Source organism: Natator depressus, chromosome 23, assembly GCF_965152275.1.
Source record: "Natator depressus isolate rNatDep1 chromosome 23, rNatDep2.hap1, whole genome shotgun sequence".
NCBI lineage: Eukaryota > Metazoa > Chordata > Testudines > Cheloniidae > Natator > Natator depressus.
This window is the reverse complement of record NC_134256.1, coordinates 5,701,547-5,720,306: the sequence shown is the minus strand read 5'-3', so window position 1 is coordinate 5,720,306 and position 18,760 is coordinate 5,701,547. Positions and strand designations below refer to the sequence as shown.

The following is an 18,760-nucleotide window of genomic DNA, read 5'->3' as shown; positions in this document are numbered from 1 at the left end:
TTCTCTGACCCGCCTTCCCTCCCCACAGGAAATGCCAGGGTCCAACAGGCAGCCAGAGACAAAAGGGGGCAGGGTATGGAGCTAGCTAGAGGCGGTGTGTGGAGATAGATAGATAGATGGGTGTATGGAGATGGATGGATGGTTAGATCGGGTGGATAGATAGATAGATAGATGGGTGTATAGGGATGGATGGGGTGTATAGACAGATGTGTGGGGAGGAATAGCTCAATTGATCAATCACTCTGGAGACTTTCCCACCCTAGTTAAGGCTGGGGAGCAGCCCCCCGCCCCCGTTGCCAGGCTCAGGGGTTCTGCATCCTCCAGCCTGTGGTGGTGGGGGGAGGAAGGACTGGCAGGGGGACCCAGCCAGGGTTGCTACGGAAACCGAGCGCCCTTGGCCTGCTGGGAGCAGGGCTGGGAGTGAGCATGCCCGGTGCCGGGGAATGGGAGGGGACGGAGGCAGCCGGGCAGAGGAAGGACAGGGGAGGCTGGCGCCAGGCTGCAGCAGGGGCCAGAGTGGGCAGGGGCACGCATTGCGGAGTGGGAGGGCACAGACACCCCTCCCCAGCAGAGTGGGGGGCTCGGCTTCATGCCGGGGAGGGAAGGGAGCAGCAGAGAGGAGGTCAGACTAGATGATCATGATGGTCCCTTCTGGCCGTAAAGTCTCTGAGTCTCTGAGATCTGCAGGGCACTGTCTTGCCTGGCATCGTGCCCCCTTCCTCTAGCACCACCGTGGGGCCCGCCTCGCCGTGCAGGGTATCCACGCCCTCTGGGGACCCCCCCCATCCGCCCCTCCCCACTGGGCACCAGGCATGCCCGGGGACGCCGAGGAGATCACCCGTCTGCGCAAGCCCCGCTTCTCCTATGAGGAGAACCAGATCCTGATCCAGGAGGTGCGCGCCCACTACGCCAAGCTGTACGGTGCCCAGAGCCGGCAGGTGACGGTCGCTGAGCGCCGGCGCGTCTGGGAGGGCATCGCCGCCAAGATCAACACCATCACCAGCTGGAAGCGGACGGGCCAGGAGGTGCAGAAGCGCTGGAATGACTTCAAGCGGCGCACCAAGGAGAAGCTGGCGCGGGTGCCCCACTCCACCCAGGGCGCTGGGGGAGCAGCTGCCAGCGAGGAGACCTTCTCGGCGGAGGAGGAAACCATCTTCACCATCCTGGGGCCCGGCGTGGTGATGGGGCCCGGTGGGGCGGAGCAGCACCCCGCAGCCTTCGCCCACAGATACCACCATGGCTCTGGTGAGTGCCCGCCCCAGGACGGGAACGTGCCACCCACCGGTGGGCAGGGCCAACTCCCCCAGCCAGGGACACCGGTACCACCAGATCTAGGGGGGCTTGGTAACACCCCCTCATGAACCAAACGGTAATTGGGGGATTGGAGGGGGCACCTGGAACTGTGTTGCCTTACACGGGGCTACCAAGCTAAGCACCGTGGGGTACAGTCAGAGCTGAGATGAGAGAGCCCGTCTGGTGCCAAGGGAAACCCAGATGCTGTGGGGTGGGAGCTTAGTAGGGGGCACTCTCCCCTCGCCATCAGTCCTGACCCCAATGTCCCAGTGCAGCACCAGGGGGTGCTGTGCTGCAGGGAGAGGGGTGGGGGCTCGGTAGGGGGTGCTCACAGGTCAGTGTTTGTGCTGACCCCAGTGGGGCACTAGGGGGCGCTGTGGTGTAAAGAGCGTGGCAGGGGCTCAGCAGGGGGCGCCCTCCCCTTGGTCAATGCTGACCCCTGTAGGGAACTAGGGGGCGCTGTGCTGTAAGGAGCGTGGCAGGGGCTCAGCAGGGAGCGCTCTCCCCTCGGTCAGTGCTGACCCCTGTGGGGCACTAGGGGGCGCTGTGCTGTAAGGAGCGTGGCAGGGGCTCAGCAGGGGGCACCCTCCCCTTGGTCAATGCTGACCCCTGTAGGGCACTAGGGGGCGCCGTGCTACAGGGAGCGTGGCAGGGGCTCAGCAGGGAGCGCTCTCCCCTCGGTCAGTGCTGACCCCTGTGGGGCACTAGCGGGTGCTGCACTACAGGGCTGTTGGGTGGGGGTCAGCAGGGGGTGCTCTCCCCTCAGTCAGTGCTGACCCCTGTGGGGCACTAGGGGGCGCTGTGCAGCAGGGACAGGGGTCAGGGGCTCTGTCCCCTGGCAGCCAGCACCAGCTCCCCTGCGGTGTGAGGGGGTGGAGTGGGGCCCAGCAGGGGTGCACACACAGTCACACACAGCGCCCCCTAGCACGACACTGGGGCAAGACAGAAACCTCGACTGACCCACTTGGCTGGCTGCTTCCGCCTGGGTGAGCCGAGCTTGGTGGGACTCACGCCATCTCTCAGTGGGGCGGGTCCTTTGGGGCACAGCTAGATAATTAGTACTGACTGTGCCACCAACCTGCCCTGCTCCTCACAGCTCCACTGCCAGCTGCTGCCCGCTCTGGGATCAGAACCCAGGAGTCCTGGGCCCAGGCCACAGCGGGTGCAGGGCATAGGAGGTGGGGGAAGTTCAGCTCTGCTGAGGCGGCCGCTTGTCCTGGCAACAGGACCCCCATCCCCTCTGGGAGCCAAGCAGGATGGGGTACCCGGAGGCAACCCCAGCTCCTGGACAACTTCAGGAGGGCTAACCTCTGGGGGACAGACGGGAGGGGGTGGTTCCGCCCCCCCCCCCCGGGGGGGAATAGACCAGAGGGGACAGTCCCGGCCACCACCACTTCTGGGGAACAGATTCCACCCCTCGGGGGGGACGCACACTTTGGGGAGCGACCTGCCCTGTGTCCAGAGCCCACAGCCGACGCTCTCTCTTCTCTCTCTGCAGAGACGCTGGCTGGGGGCAAGGTCTCCTCCAGCCCCGAGCCCTCGGTCCAGCCCCCGTGCTGCGCCCTGGACGGGGTCCTGCTGCGGCCAAAGGAGCGCGACTCGCCAGCGCCCCCCTCGGTGGAGCCCTCCCTTCAGATTGTGCGGCTGGCACCCTCGCCAGCCGGGCTGGGCTGCCGGCCCCACCCGGGACACTCGCCCACGGAGCAGCTGGGCAGGGAGCGGCCCCTGGGCTCCCCACCCCCCTGGCGCCGGCGTCCGCACTCTGAGCCACCCCCGGAGCCCTCGCTGGATCTCCTGGCTGCCCAGCGGGAGACGGCCGAGGCCATCCGCGACCTGACATACACCATGCACCACAGCCTGGACCGTCTCACCAACGTGGTAGCCGCCCTCCTGCCCCTCCTCCCGGCCCAGGGACCTGGCCTGGGCGCCCCTCGCGGGGGCCTCTTCCACCAGCAGGCGCCCGTCGGCTCCCCACCGCCAGCGCCCCCCACCAAGAGCCCACTCCCCGCCGAGACCTTCACCACCAAGGTGGAAATGTCCTCTGAGCCAGCGGAGAATGCGGGACAATCCCAAGGGGGCCTCCCCGCCGAGGCCCCCTCCTGCTGCAGCTCCCCGCCACTGAAGCGAAGGAAGGGGATCCCCGCTCGGAAGCGTAGGGGGCGCTGGAAGAATCTGTGACTCCCCAGAGCCTGGGGATCCCCCATGGCGGATCCTGCCCCCCAAAGTAGGCGGGTGCAGGGCACCAGCCACGGGACAGCGAGAGTTCAGTCACTTGAAGGGAAGTTCTCCTGCAGCCCCCCCTCCCCCAATCCGATCATCCCACATACCCCATGGTGCAGAGGACGCCCCGTCTGCTCTAACAGAGAGCGATTCCCCCTCCACCCCCGGGCTTTGCTACAGTGGATGAGCTGAGTGGTCAGCAAAGCCCTGGCAAAAGGGCTGAATGTGTCTGCAGCTGGAAATCGGAGACTGCCACACCCTCTGCCCCAGCTCTGCCGGTGACCCTCAATCCCAACCCACAGGCTCCCCCTAGCTCTGCCAGTGCCCTTCGCTCCAGACCCACAGCCCCCTGCCAGCCCAGCCCTGGGCTCCCCCCCCAGCTCTGCCGGTGCCCCTCATTCCCGACCCACAGGCTCCCCCCAGCTCTGCCAGTGCCCTTCGCTCCAGACCCACAGCCCCCTGCCAGCCCAGCCCTGGGCTTCCCCCACCCCCCCAGCTCTGCCGGTGCCCCTCACTCCCGACCCACAGTCCATCTGCTACTCCTGTAACTGGCCAATGCCACTAAATTGTGTCCAGGCAGGGGCAGGTTTATAACATGGATAAACACTGTCCAGGAGTCAGGTGAGATCCCCAACCCCACAGGCCAGGCCTGAGCCCCAGGGCAGGGAGAGGCAATTGTTGCCTTCCTCTGGGGTCCCCTTTCACTTCTGTGTCTGTCTTGGTGCTCCCCTGGAGGGATCCGACAACACAACCCCGCCCCATGCCCCAAGGTCGGGATCCGTGTCCAGGCTTCAGATTCCAGGGCTGGGTTCAGATTCGGCGTCCAGCCCAAGGTTTGGGGTCCCTCTTGGGGGTCCCACAGTCTCCACCCCGCCCAGCGACAGACCACAGGGGTGGGGGGCTTTTATACCCCTGCTGGCAAGGCGCCGGGGAGCAAGGGGTTAACGGCCCAAGTGTCTGTGTGGGGGGGATGGATTTCAGCCCACATGACCGGAGGGGGTGGGGTGTCAGGTCTAGTCTGTCCTTCCTGCGTCACATCCCCTAGAGGTCACCCGAAGGAGGGATAGCGGCAGACACCCCAGGGCCCCTGCCTGGGAAGGCCCCGCTCGGGGGTGCCCGTTTGCACCCCTTGGTCCAGACACCCCCCCACCCCCCGGGACATGCAATAAACTATTTTCATACTGAACCCTGCGACCTGTGGGGCGTCTTCGGGGGAGGGGGAACTGCTGGGGGGGCTATTGGTGTATGGCCACAGGTACCCACTGATCTCACCAGACAGCAGCCTCATCCGCCTCCCCTCCCTCCACACCCCTGCCCAACCCCTCTGTCCCTCCCCCCACACCTCTCCCTCCATCCCCCCCTACAGACAGCCCTCCATCCCGCCACTCCTCCCTCCACACCCCTGCCCAACCCCTCTGTCCCTCCCCCCACACCCCTCCCTTCATCTATCCCTACAACACCCCCCTATCCCTCCCCCCACACCTCTCCCTCCATCCCCCCCTACAGACACTCCTCCATCCCGCCACTCCTCCGTCCCTCCCTCCATCTATCCCTACAACACCCCTCTATCCCCCCCCACACCTCTCCCTCCATCCCCCCTACAGACACCCCTCCATCCCGCCACCCCTCCCTCCACACCCCTGCCCAACCCCTCTGTCCCTCCCCCCACACCCCTCCCTTCATCTATCCCTACAACACCCCCCTATCCCTCCCCCCACACCTCTCCCTCCATCCCCCCCTACAGACAGCCCTCCATCCCGCCACTCCTCCCTCCACACCCCTGCCCAACCCCTCTGTCCCTCCCTCCATCTACCCCTACGACACCCCTCTATCCCTCCCCCCACACCCCTCCCTTCATCCCCCCTACAGACACTCCTCCATCCCGCCACTCCTCCGTCCCTCCCTCCATCTATCCCTACAACACCCCTCTATCCCCCCCACACCTCTCCCTCCATCCCCCCTACAGACACCCCTCCATCCCGCCACCCCTCCCTCCACACCCCTGCCCAACCCCTCTGTCCCGCCCTCCCCCCACATCCCCCCTCCATCTATCCCTACAACACCCCCCTATCCCTCCCCCCACACCCCTCCCTCCATCCCCCCTACAGACACCCCTCCATCCCGCCACCCCTCCCTCCACACCCCTGCCCAACCCCTCTGTCCCTCCCTCCCCCCACACCCCACCCTCCATCCCCCCCCTACAGACACCCCTCCATCCCGCCACTCCTCCGTCCCTCCCTCCATCTATCCCTACAACACCCCTCTATCCCTCCCCCCACACCTCTCCCTCCATCCCCCCTACAGACACCCCTCCATCCCGCCACCCCTCCCTCCACACCCCTGCCCAACCCCTCTGTCCCTCCCCCCACACCCCTCCCTTCATCTATCCCTACAACACCCCCATCCCTCCCCCCACACCTCTCCCTCCATCCCCCCTACAGACACCCCTCCATCCCACCACACCCCTGCGCAACCCCTCTGTCCCGCCCTCCATGTATCCCTACAACACCCCTCTATCCCTCCCCCCACACCTCTCCCTCCATCCCTCCTACAGACACTCCTCCATCCCGCCACCCCTCCCTCCACACCCCTGCCCAACCCCTCTGTCCCTCCCTCCCCCCACACCCTGCCCTCCATCCCCCCTACAGACACCCCTCTATCCACCCCCCACACCCCTTAATTCATCCCTCTCTGCTCTCTCCCTCCCCCGCTCCTCGCTCCCCCCCACACCCCTACCCCACCCCTCCACCCCCCAACATCCCTCTAACCATTCCTCCACCCCCACCCCTTTGTCCATCCATCCCCACACTCCCACATCTATCCAGACCCCACCCCACCCCCTTTCTGCACCCCTCTCTCCACTGCCCCACACACATGCCATTCCCAGCCCCAGCACGCCCCTCACCGGGGTATCTGGCCTCCAGCCCCTCCCAGGGACGGGGGCTGCGGTTGCAGCGGGCGGGCCGGTCCCTCCTTGGGGGCCGACCGGGTGGGGAGGGGGGTCACACGCGGATGGATCCTTCCCCAACCCCCGTTTCCCCCAGGCTGGGCTGGGTCCGCGGGGCGCCGCGCGGCCACCTGGGGGTCGGGGGGGGGGGGGCGCGGAGCATTCTGGGAATCGTAGTCCCTCTCGCATCCCCCCCCCCGTGGCAGGACCGAGCTATTAACCCTTCCGGGGCTGGAGCCCCGCCGGCTTCCCCAGTCAAGGCGAGAGGGAGTGAGGGCCGCGCCCCGCCGGGGCCAAACCCGTCCTGAAGGGGGGATGGGAGGAGAGAGAGAGAGAGAGGGAAGGTAGAAAGAAGGATGGATGAGTGTGAAAGGAAGGATGGACGGACGGACGGCAGAAGCTGGGTGCGAGGGGCCAGTGCCTGGGGCAGGGGTGGCTCTGAGCCCCCAAGGCACAGAAGAGGGAGGGTCTGTGTGTTTGGTGCCATGCGGTTCGCTGGGTCCCACCCCAGAGGTGGCTGCATTCGGGCCTCTATCCCGCCCCACCCCCCCTCCTTGGAAGGCGCCGGTCGAACACCCCCCGTCCCCCTCTCATTTACTGCATGGCCTCCTCCCTGCCCCCTGCTGGGGCAAACCATGGGGGCAGGGGGCGCTCCATAGGGGGCACTCTCCCCATCCAGAGCCTCTGGGGGGGGGTGGCTCCAGCCCCTCAGCTGTGGGGGGGGGTCAAACCAGCTGGGATTGAAGTGGGGAGCCCCTGGGTTGCTGCTATCACTGTACAATCTGGTGGGGCCAGCCTCAGTGAGATGCGAGACGGGGGCTGGGAGCCAGGATCCCTGGGTTCTATCTCTGGCTCTGGAGGAGGTGTGGGGTCTAGTGGTTGTGGGGCGGGGCTGGGAGCCAGGACACCTGGGTTCTATTCCTGACTTTGGAAGCGGAACGGGAGCTAGGCCCCGGCTCTGCCACTGACTCACTGGGTGACCCTGGTCAAATCCCTTTGCTGCGCCAGGCCTCAGTTTCCCCCTCTTAGTATAACAAGCCGGGGAGAGGAAACTGCACCAAAACATTCATTAACAACATCCTTAACCACCCTGGATGGGCTCTCACGAATGGCCCGTACTCCCGCAGGCGGGGGGAGGGGTCCGGCTGATGACCCCAGGCCGAGGCGGGGGAGGGGTCCCGGCCAGGCGTGTGCCCCTTTAAGACGGCCCCGGCGGGCGGGACTACATGTCCCAGCAGGCGCCGCGGCGGAGTTATGTAAGTTTCTCCATGAGCAGGGCAGCAGCCGCAGCGGGCGGCGGAGCGGCGGGGGAGCGCGGACCGGGCCGCTCCTAGGCTGCGCGGGGCCCTGCGCGGGGCGCGCAAGGCGCGAGGGGGCGGCGGCGGCGGCACCATGGCCGCGGTGCAGGCGTCCCGCCGGCAGTGGTGTTACTTGTGCGACCTGCCCAAGATGCCGTGGGCCATGATCTGGGATTTCAGCGAGGCCGTGTGCCGGGGCTGCGTGAACTTCGAAGGGGCCGATCGCATCGAGTTCCTCATCGAGACGGCGCGGCAGCTCAAGCGCAGCCACGCCATGCAGGACGCCCGCTCGCCGGGGCCCCAGGCCGTCAAGCATGCCAAGGACGGAGGGCCCCTGGACAGGGCCGGGCTGGAGCGCTACGAGCGGGCCCGGGGGCCCGGCGACTACACCCTCAGCCCCCGGCTGCCCAACGGCCTGGCCCGGGCGGAGGACGGGGGGCCTGAAGGCAGCCGGCAGAGCCCCACCGCCCGGCGGGCGCTGATCGGCCCCGTGCCGCCCAGCTTGGGGCTGATGGGGGCGCCGCAGGGCTTGCTGGCCGCCGTGTCGGGGCTGGGGGCCCGGGGGCCCGGCTTGGGCTTGGCCGCCTCCTCGCCCCTCCTGGGGGAGCTGGGCAAGGTGCGGGGGCCCTACGGCGAATACGAGAAGCAGCGCAATGTGGAGTGCCTGGCCGAGCTGAGCGAGGCCCTGCGGGGCCGGGCGGAGGAGTGGCACGGCAAGCCCAAGGCGGTGCGGGAGCAGCTGCTGGCCCTCTCGGCCTGCGCCCCCTTCAACGTGCGCTTCAAGAAGGACCACGCGCTGGTGGGGCGTATCTTCGCCTTCGACGCCGCCCCCCGGCCCGGCTATGAGTTCGAGCTGAAGCTCTTCGTCGAGTACCCGTGCGGCTCGGGCAGCGTCTACGCCGGCGTCCTCGCCTTGGCCAAGCAGATGTTTCACGACTGCCTCAAGGACCCCGGCAAGGTGATCTCCTCCGGCTACAAGTACCTGGAGTACGAGAAGCGCCACGGCACCGGGGACTGGCACCTGCTGGGGGAGCTCTTCACCGAGGGCGTCCGGTTCTTCCGGGACCCCCCGGCCCCCGAGGCCCTGCCCCAGCAGTTCCTAGACAGCAGCTGCGCCATGCTGCCTAGCGCCCTGGTGCGGGCCATGCCGCCCCGGGCCGTCATGCGGCGCCGCAAAGCCTCCCCGGAGCCGGAGGGCGAGGGGGGCGCGGCGGGCAAGCTGACGGGCGAGGAGCAACAGCAGAGGCAGAACTGGCTTCCCCAAGGCTCGGCCGGGATCTACTCGCCGGGCATGGCCCACCTTGCCGCGCCCGCCGGCCAGGCCCCCGGGCCTGAGGGTGCCCTGCGCAATGAGCCCTCGCCCATCACCGCGCTGAAGAACGTCGCCGATGCCCTGGGAGCCGGGCAGTCGCCGAAGGACGCCAACCCCGTCCACTCCACCACGGCCCGGCAAAACAGCGCCAGCCCTGCCTCGCCCGCTGCCTCGACCCAGCACCGGCTGGTCCCCCGCAACGGCGAACCTGGGCAGGCGCCTTCCTCGTCCTCCTCTTCCTCCGGGGCCCACTCGGCCGGCGGCACCGACTCGGCCGGCGCCCAGAGCGCCCCCGATTCCTCAGGCGGCCCCAGCAGCGCCCCCCTTTGCTGCACCATCTGCCACGAGCGGCTGGAAGACACCCACTTTGTGCAGTGCCCGTCGGTGCCCTGTCACAAGTTCTGCTTCCCTTGCTCCCGCGATTTCATCAAAGCCCAGGGGGCGGCCGGCGAGGTCTATTGCCCCAGCGGGGAGAAGTGCCCCCTGGCCGGCTCCAACGTGCCCTGGGCCTTCATGCAGGGAGAAATCGCCACCATCTTGGCCGGAGACGTGCGAGTCAAAAAGGAGCGTGATCCGTGAACTGAGAGCCGGGAGGGGGGATCGTGGGAGGTCCCCCCTTGCCTGTGATCTGGGGGCCCCCTGGCAGCAAGAGGCCTCAGGAATAACTGGCGCTACAATTAACTTATTGCCCTTTTTAACCTTTCCCAGTCTGGGGCCCTGTGTATAATCTATTTTTTAATATTTCCATAGCTCTCTTATATATGAGGTCATATCTACATAACCAACTGGGGGGGGGGATCGCGTGTGTGTTTGGGGGGAGATGGGAGGGTTTGCTACATAGCAGCATAAGGGGTTTGGGGGTGGGAGTGGTAAGGGACAGGGCGAGGCCCAGAGGCCATTTTGGGCCACCCTGGAGATGGAATCTCTCTTTTCCGCCCCAGAGGGCATGCAACTGGGGCAGGGACTCCCTGCCTGTCTGCTAATGTGTCTCAGGCCTGGCAAGGCATCACCCCTGGGGTGAGGGTGCCATGTGTCAATCTCCATGGCTCACTGGGCCTGCGGCTCCTGCCAGTCGATGGAAGCAGCTGAGAACCCACAAACTCGCTCCATGCGAGGAGAGGGATGTGAGCCTTGCCTGTCACGGTCCTGGGTCTGGATCAGAGCTGGTACCCCCTAGAGGGGAAGGGCCCCATATCCCATCCCTTGCTCGCTCTCCCAGCCAGGGGGGGATTCCGGGCCTTGGGGCCAGACTCTGGACACCTTGTTTAGCAGCTCAGCTCCTGGCAACCTGAGTTCCAAGGTTTGGGGAACTCTTCCCCCCCGCCCCTCTTGTGGATTCCCCAGCTGGGCCCATAAGGGAGCCCCCCTTCCCCTGGGGAGAGCAGCACAGGGACCCTGTGAGTAGAAAGCCCGAGGGGAAGGGTGACCCGCTGTGCCTCCTTGCCACCCAACTACCTGTGCCAGTCTGCTCACTCCTGACTTGCAGCCCCCTGCTAGCCCAGCCCTGGGCTCCCCCCAGCTCTGCCGGTACCCCTCACTCCCAACTCGCAGCCCCCTGCCAGCCCAGCCCTGTTTCCCCCTCCCCCAGCTCTGCCGGTGACCCTCACTCCTGACCTGCAGCCCCCTGCTAGGCCAGCCCTCGGCTCCCCCACTGGCTTGGCTGATGCCCCTCGAGCCCGACCCGCAGCCCGACTGGGAGCCACGAGCAGAGGTTGCTTGGCTGAATGGTGTGGATGGGGGGGGGGGAGCGAACGAGACCCACCAGACTAATGTCACGTGAGCCCTCAGTAGCGCACAGAGTTACAGCTGAGCCCTCAGCGAAAGCTAGCTCCTAACCCCCCCACCCCCCGATATTCAGGTGCCAGTGCACAGCCAGTCCCCACCAATCCTTTCGAGCGGGAGTCAGGACTCCTGGGTTCAATTCCCTATGGGGCTAAAGCTGGGAAGACACTGCCCTGGAGAGATTTGAGGTTCCTGTTGTTTGAATGGGGGAACCCCAGCTTCCTTGGCCAGAGAAACAGTTTTGAGAGGAGATGGGGTTGATTTACAGTAGGGCCTACCTTTATTGTTGTTGATGATTGTAGGATCCAGGCTGTTTGGGAAGGAGACAAGGGGATGGCAGCCAGGATTCCTGGATTCTGTCCCCAGCTTGGGGAGGGGAGTGGGGTCTAGTGGTTAGAACAGGGGGCTGGGAGCCAGGACGCCTGGGTTCTATCCAAGGCTTTGCTACAGGTTTGCTGTGCAGCTGTGGGCGAGATACTTCACCTCTCTGGGCCTTAGTTTCCTTCTGTCAAGTGGGGAAGCTGGCCCTGTAACTGCTTAGCCAGCCTAGGGCTGCGATGTCCCCCTTTGTCAGTGCTCCTCTTTCAGAGCCTCCCAGTAACAACCCAGGGGCACTCCTGAATCCCCATGACAACAAAGATCCTTGTGCAACCCTACAATAACAAACTGGCATCCCGTGTCTCCAAGGACAAAATTCATAAGCAGTGGGGAAAAGGATGAGGAGCAGTTCTGTGGGTGACCCCTCCCCCCAGCTCAGCCAGCGGACCCTTTAAGGGGTCTTCGCTGATGTCCGGTCCCCACCCCCACCACTGGATTTCCATCGTAGGCAACAAGCGTTCCTTGGTGGGCAGCACAGCGACCTGAGACGGGCTGGACACTCCAGGGAGCTGGGAATAAGGGGGTGGGAGAGAAAAGTGCCTAGACCCCGGTTTCCATGGGGGACTGACCTCCTCCCCCCCCCCACACACACACGCACGCACCCCGTGCTCCCTGGGGCAGGGGAATCTTCATACCAAAATGCTGAGCAGACGCACACGGAAATGGGGCCACGTCCGAGGGGCTGTGTGCTGGGGGCACCCCATGGTGTGGGTGGGCCAAAGGTAGAAAGGGTCTGGGGCAGGGGAATAGAAGATTCCCCCTCTTTTAACTGCTCCCCTGTCATGCCTGGCTTGGGGGCCCCATGGATCTGTCCCCACCTGGCTTGGGGTCCCCATGGGGCTGTGCCTTGGCTGGGAGGTTATTTGGGGGGAGATTCTTGTGTGGGGGGGTCCCAGTGGATCTCCCTGCCATGCCTGGACCCAGCGGGATGGGCCAGGGAGGCTCCTATGGGCGCAATGGGGGAGCAGGTGTCGGGAGGGGGGAGTGTAGGACACGGGGGTGTCTGGTGGGGGGACGCTCCCAGCTTCAGGCACCTCCGGGGTTTGGGGGGGGAATCAAATCAGCTTGTGATTCTCTTTGTTTTTTGTCAATAAACTGATTCTTCTGTTTGTTTTTGTTTAAAGAGCAGGTTGGCTGGTTCTTGGGGGGGGGGGCACCGGGGGGGGCTTTCCTGGGGGGGAGGAGGGCAGTTGCCAGGGCAGTAACGGGATCGGGGGGGATGAAGCAGATGCTGGGAACACCCCTACCTTGTACCTGGGATATGTTCAGTTTTAAGGAGCTAAGCGGGGGGGGGCTGGGCGGTGTTTGCATGGGAGTCCCTCGAGGGGGAAATTCCAGGTGCTGCAGGGAGCTCTCCCCTGGCTCTCAGTGCCAGCCCCAATCCCCTGGTGCAACGCTAGGGGGCGCTGTGCCTCAGGGAGCAGGGTAGACTCAAGGGTTAGTGCACAGGGCTGGGAGTCAGGGCTCCTGGGTTCCTTTCCCGACTCCGCCACTGACCTGCTCTGAGCTGGGCAAGTCCCTTCCGCCCTCTGGGTCTCGTGGGCCCATCTGCCCCGGGGGCTGTTCTGAGCATGGAGATCCTAGAATCCCAGGGCAGCCTTGGCCTCTCCCTGTACTGGGACAGTGCATGGGGCCTGCCCCTCATCTACTCCAATCCCTCTGGGGCGCAGGGCTAGGAAATCTGGTAACGTTTGATGCCAGGAATCAGTCCCACAGACGGTGCCAGCGAGACAGCCCTGTGGCCCGGCTGCCCCCGGTTTCCCACTCGCTGCCCCTGCCTGGGAGGGACCCCCACAGCCAAAAGGGGGGCTCGGGACCTGGGGCCTGTTCAGTCCTCAGCTGCTCTGCTGGGGCTGCCAAGGAGGGACCTGGCTAGTGCCGGTGAGGGGGGTGCATCCCTCCTGAGCCAGCCAGTGCCCCATCCTGGGGCTGGATGGGAGCCAGTGACCCCTAGAGGGGAAAGGCCCCATGCACCATTCCCTGCCCCAGCCAGTCCCTGCCCAAGGGCTCTATCCGCAGGACACTGGGCATGACCCCCCCCCATTTCTCCGACCCCTGGGTTGGCTCAGTCCCTGGGTGCTGGCTTGGGCAGGGTGCAAGGGCCCATTGCAGTGACCCAGTCAGCCAGCAGGGGGAGCAAGTCTCATGTACCTCCAGGTGTCAGCAACAGCTGGGGTCGGGCCAAGAACAACCTGTCTCCTGCCTTATATGGGGCTGCAGGGGCCCTGCACTGCGGGCTGGACAGGCCCATGGCTCTGATCTGGGGGGTGGATCTGGGGCTAGATGGGTCCTGGCTTTGATCCGTGGGCTGAATACAGGGCTGGATGGGCCCGTGGCTCTGATCTGGGGGGTGGATACAGGGCTAGATGGGCTGATGGCTCTGATCCGGGGGGCGGGGGGTGGATACGGGGCTGGATGGGCCCTGGCTCTGATCCGGGAGTGGATACTGGGCTAGTGGCTCTGATCCGGGGGTGGGTCCGGGGCTGGATGGGCCCAAGGCTCTGATCCGGAGCATTTCCTTGTGGGGTAACGAGGGGGTGAGCCGGAGGTGGAAGAGGCCTCTGAGTAGGGTTGCCAACTGTCTAATTGCACAAACCCAAACACCCTTGCCCCTCCCACTGCCCTGCCCCTTCCCCAAGGCCCCACCTCTGCTCACTCCACCCCCCCATTCCTCTTTTGCTCACTCTTCCCCGCCCTCACTCACTTTCACTGGGCTGGGGCAGGGAGTTGGGGTGCAGGAGTGGGTGTGGGCTTGGGGCATGGGGCCGAGGGGTTCGGCATGTGGGAAGGGGTTCCAGGCTGAGCCTAGGGCCAGGGATTTGGGGTGTGGGAGGGGACTGCAGGCTGGGGCAGGGGGGTTGGGGTGTAGGAGGGGGTGCAAGGTGTGGGAGAGGGCTCAAGGATGGGGTGTGGGAGGGCGCTGGGGCCGGGGGTTGGGGTGCAGGAGGGGGTGCAGGTTTTGTGAGGGAGTTTGGGTGGGGGAGGGGGTTTTGGGATGAGCCTGGGGCAGGGGGTTGGGGTGCAGGAAGGGGTTCAGGGTGTGGGCTCTGGGAGGGAGTTTGGGTGCAGGAGGGGGCTCAGAGATGGGGTGTGGGCTCTGGGAGGGAGTTTTGGTGTGGGAGTGGGCTGAGGCAGGTCATTGGGGTGCAGGGGGGTTCAGGGCTGGGGAGGTCGTTGGGGTGCAGGAGGGGGTGCGAGCTCTCGGAGGGAGTTTGGGGGGTGGAGGGGGCTCTGGGCTGAGCCTGGGGCAGGGGGTTGGGATGCGGGAGGGTGTTCAGGATGTGGGTTCTGGGAAGGAGTTTGGATGAGGGAGGGGGCTCAGGCAGGGAGGTGCGGGATCCGGCCCGACAGCACTTTCCTCAGGCAGTTCCCGGATGTGGCCGGCATGTCCGGCAGCAGCTCCTAGACTCAGGGGTGGCCAGGAGCCTCTGCACACTGCCCCGCCTGCAGGCACCGCCCCTGCAGCTCCCATTGGCTGTGGTTCCCTATTCCCGGCCAATGGGAGCTGTGGAGTTGGCTCTAGGGGCGGGGGCAGCACGCGCTGTGGAGACCCCCTGGCTGTGCCTCCTAGGAGTTGCTGCCAGACATATTGGCCGCTTTTGGGAGCCGCGCGGGGCCAGGGCAGGAAGGGAGCCTGTCTTAGCCCTAACAACGAGGCGTCCTTGTGGCACCTTAGAGACTAACAAATTTATTTGGGCATAAGCTTTTGTGGGCTAAAACCCACTTCATCAGATGCATGGAGTGGAAAATACAGTCGGCAGGTATAAATACACAACACATGAAAAGATGGGAGTTGCCTTACTGAGTGGAGGGGTCTGTGCTAACAAGGCCAATTCAATTAGGGTGGATGTGGCCCATTTCCAACAGTTGACAAGAAGGGGTGAATATCAACAGAGGGAAAATTACTCTTTGTAGTGACCCAGCCACTTCCAGTCTTTATTCAGGCCTAATTTGATGGTGTCCAGTTTGCAAATTAATTCCAGTTCTGCAGTTTCTCTTTGGAGTCTGTTCTTGAAGGTTTTTTCTTGAAGAATTGCCACTTTTCAGTCTGTTATTGAATGTCCAGAGAGCTTGAAGTGTTCTCCGACTGGTTTTTGAATGTTACAATTCTGGATGTCTGATTTGTGTCCATTTATTCTTTTACGTAGAGACTGTCCGGTTTGGCCAATGTACATGGCAGAGGGGCATTGCTGGCACATAATGGCATATATCACCTTGGTAGATGTGCAGGTGAACGAGCTCCTGATGATGTGGCTGATGTGGTTAGGTCCTATGATGGTGTCCCCTGAATAGATATGCAGACAGAGTTGGCACCGGGGTTAGTTGCAGGGATTGGTTAGTGTTGCTGTTGTGTGGTGTGTGGTTGCTGGTGAGTATTTGCTTCAGGTTGGGGGGCTGTCTGTAAGTGAGGACTGGCCTGTCTCCCAAGGTCTGTGAGAGTGAGGGATCGTCCTTCAGGATAGGGTGTAGACCCTTGATGATGCGTTGGAGGGGTTTTAGTTGGGGGCTGAAGGTGACGGCTAGTGGCGTTCTGTTACTTTCTTTGCTGGGCCTGTCCTGGAGTAGGTGACTTCTTAGCCCCGCTGCACCACCGGACTTTTAGCGGCCTAAAATCTCCCGGATTGGCTTCAGTAGCCTCCAGGAGATGGAGCCCGATTCCGGGAGACTCCTGGCCAAACCAGAAGGGTTGGCGACCCTAGCTCCCAGCTGCGCTGCCAGGGAGTCCCGCGGCCCTTCGAGCCCGACTGGCATGGGGCTGTGGGCCTGGCACCGGCCCTGCACTGTCCCACATGTCCCGGGGCTGCAGCTGCAGGGGCCCGGATGGCAGGACTGTTTGGGGTGTGGCTGTGTCTGCTGCTGGCCACCCCAGCCTGTCCATGGGGTGAGAAAGAGACTCCCCACCCTCTGCCACTTCCCTTGCCTGGCAGCTAGGGCTGGCCCCAGTGCGGCGCTAGGGCCCTGTGCTGGTGGTGACAGCTTCCCCCGTGCCTTGGGCCATGCCTCAGCCAGGGCTGCCCATTGCCCCATAGTGCCGGCCGTGCCGCAGTGGGGCGGGGCCCGCGGAGCACCAGGGGCCAGGCCGGGCAGGGACTTGCGATAAGCCCCAGGAACTGGTGATAAAGGTGACCGCACCCTCCTGCCCAGCTGTGCCACTCCCCCACCCCACCCAGCACGTCCGCCCAGTCCACCTGGTGGGGTGAGTCAGAGATGGCCAGAGTCGGGTCCCGCCCCCCGACCCCATGCCTGTCCTGCCCCCTGCTCTGCCCCTCTCCTCCCTGCCAGCTTGGTGCGGTTCTGGGTGCGTTCCCCCTCCCACCCTCAATGCCCCAGTGCTGGGGTCTGGACAGGGACCCCCCTAATCCACTCCCCTGGGGCTGAGACCCCCCCCTCCGCCCCGGACACTGACACTGCCCCACATCCACAGTAACGTCTGCAGGGGCCTTTGAGATCCACAGGGGAAAATTCCCCCCTCCCCAGCTCTTCCCCCACCTCCTCCCCTGCCCCTCTGGAGCTCAGCCCCCCCCACACATGAGGGGCCAGTCTCAATCTGAGCTGCTTTCTCCCATGGCAGCTGACACCCCCCCGCCCCCCAGCTCTGGTCCCCCCTGTGATCTACTGGGCAGGGATGGGGGCTGATGGGCAAGGCCCCTGGAGGGGGCTGGGTCTCCCAGGGATGTGCTGTGCCCACATGACTGGCACCTCAATGCCCTCCCCTGCTGAGCTAGAGGGGGTCTGGATGCCCCAGCGGGATATGGGGAGCAATGGGGGGTGACGTGGGGGACTCTGAGCTGTGGGAGGGGGATGGAGGGGGCCTGAGCCATGAAAGGGAATGTGTGTGGGGGGGTCACAACAGTGCAGGAGGGTGGAAAGGTGTGGGGGGGTCAGGACTATGCAGGGGGGGTGTTGGGGGATATTGGCTCTGTGCCCCCAAACCCGTGTCCCCCTCCCCCAGTGTCTGTCTGCCCCCCGTCAGGCGTCCCCCTGACTCCAGGCTAGGCCCTGCTCTGCTCCTGCATCCGCTACCCAGCTCCAGCAAGGGCCCACACCGGCCCCGCTCTGCCCCTCGGCGGGAGGTCAGGAGCACCCGGGGCAGAGCACCGTGGGCACAGAGCCCAGCTGTGCTGGCGGATGCCATCTGACCCCTCTGCTCCAGCGACGTGGCGAACGGGAGCTGCCTGCCCCCGGCCTGCCCCATCCACGGGGCCTTCTGCGCCCCCCCCAGCCTGGCGAAGCAGGCCCGCCCCTTGGCACAAAGCTGGCCGGTTCTCAGAGTCCGTCCTCCCCCGCTCGCTGTCGGTTCATGGTGCTTCAGGCCGGGAGGGGCCATCAGATCGTCTAGTTCCCCCTTCGCTACGCCCCCGGCCAGCGAATTGGCCCCCGTACGGAGCCCAACCACTTTTGTGTGACTCTGGCGTCTCTTCCCAGACAACTCCAGATGGAGACTCCACCGCTCCCCGTGCAGCTGGTTAGCCTTGGCCCCCCTCCCTCCTGTGCTGACCCACGGCCAGGAGCCAGCGCCAGCGCAGGGGGCAGAGTTCAAGCTAGGCTGCGGGGGTGGCGTGTACCTGGTTTGCAAGGTTCACGTTTAGCTGCTTTCCACCTTGGGGAAGGACACAAGACACCATTGAGCAAACTGACCAACGTTATGGGGCATGTAATAGATAGAGAGAGAGAGAGAGAGAGAGAGGGTGGGTGGGTGGGGATAGATAGATAGATAGAGGGGGTGTACGGGGATAGATAGATAGATAGATAGAGAGGGTGGGTGGGGATAGATAGATGATAAAGGGGGTGTATGGGGATGGATAGATAGATAGAAGGGGTGTATGGAGATAGATACATAGATACATAGATAGAAGGGGTGTATGGAGATAGATAGATAGAAGGGGTGTACGGGGATAGAGAGAGAGAGAGAGAGAGAGAGAGAGAGAGCGGGTGGGTGGGGATAGATAGATAGATAGAGGGGGCGTACGGGGATAGATAGATAGAGAGGGTGGGTGGGGATAGATAGATGATAAAGGGGGTGTATGGGGATGGATAGATAGATAGAAGGGGTGTATGGAGATAGATACATAGATAGAAGGGGTGTATGGAGATAGATAGATAGAAGGGGTGTACGGGGATAGAGAGAGAGAGAGAGAGAGAGAGAGAGCGGGTGGGTGGGGATAGATAGATAGATAGATGATAAAGGGGGTGTATGGGGATGGATAGATAGATAGAGGGGGTGTATGGGGATAGATGGATAGACAGAGAGAGAGGGTGGGTGGGTGAGGATAGATAGATGATAAAGGGGGTGTATGGGGATGGATAGATAGAAGGGGTGTACGGGGATAGATAGAGAGAGAGGGTGGGTGGGGATAGATAGATGATAAAGGGGGTGTATGGGGATGAATAGATAGATAGATATATAGAGGGGGTGTACGGGGATAGATAGATAGATAGATTAGATTAGATGGGCGTGTATGGGGACGCACAGATCTATCTATCTAACCAAACACCCCCATCCACCCCCATCAATCTAACCCAGAGGTT

General features: G+C 64.1%; 2 protein-coding genes across 2 annotated transcripts; both read left to right on the top strand.

Annotated features, from left to right (window-relative positions):
* The first annotated feature begins 407 nt into the window (after positions 1-407).
* MYPOP (Myb related transcription factor, partner of profilin) lies at positions 408-3,927 on the top strand. The gene is made up of 2 exons (XM_074937254.1): positions 408-1,245; positions 2,792-3,927. The coding sequence occupies exons 1-2, from the start codon at positions 813-815 to the stop codon at positions 3,469-3,471; spliced, it is 1,113 nt and encodes a 370-aa protein (XP_074793355.1). The 5' UTR covers positions 408-812; the 3' UTR covers positions 3,472-3,927.
* A 3,903-nt stretch (positions 3,928-7,830) lies between these two features.
* On the top strand, positions 7,831-12,136 carry IRF2BP1 (interferon regulatory factor 2 binding protein 1). The gene has a single exon (XM_074938058.1). It carries the CDS (start codon positions 7,853-7,855, stop codon positions 9,647-9,649), a length of 1,797 nt encoding a protein of 598 aa, XP_074794159.1. The 5' UTR covers positions 7,831-7,852; the 3' UTR covers positions 9,650-12,136.
* Positions 12,137-18,760: the final 6,624 nt, after the last annotated feature.

Coding starts and splice junctions, on each gene's coding strand:
- MYPOP (XM_074937254.1), top strand. CDS start 813: ATGCCCGGGGACGCCGAGGAGATCACCCGTCTGCGCAAGCCCCGCTTC. Junction 1,246..2,791: donor CAGATACCACCATGGCTCTG/GTGAGTGCCCGC, acceptor CTCTCTCTGCAG/AGACGCTGGCTGGGGGCAAG.
- IRF2BP1 (XM_074938058.1), top strand. CDS start 7,853: ATGGCCGCGGTGCAGGCGTCCCGCCGGCAGTGGTGTTACTTGTGCGAC.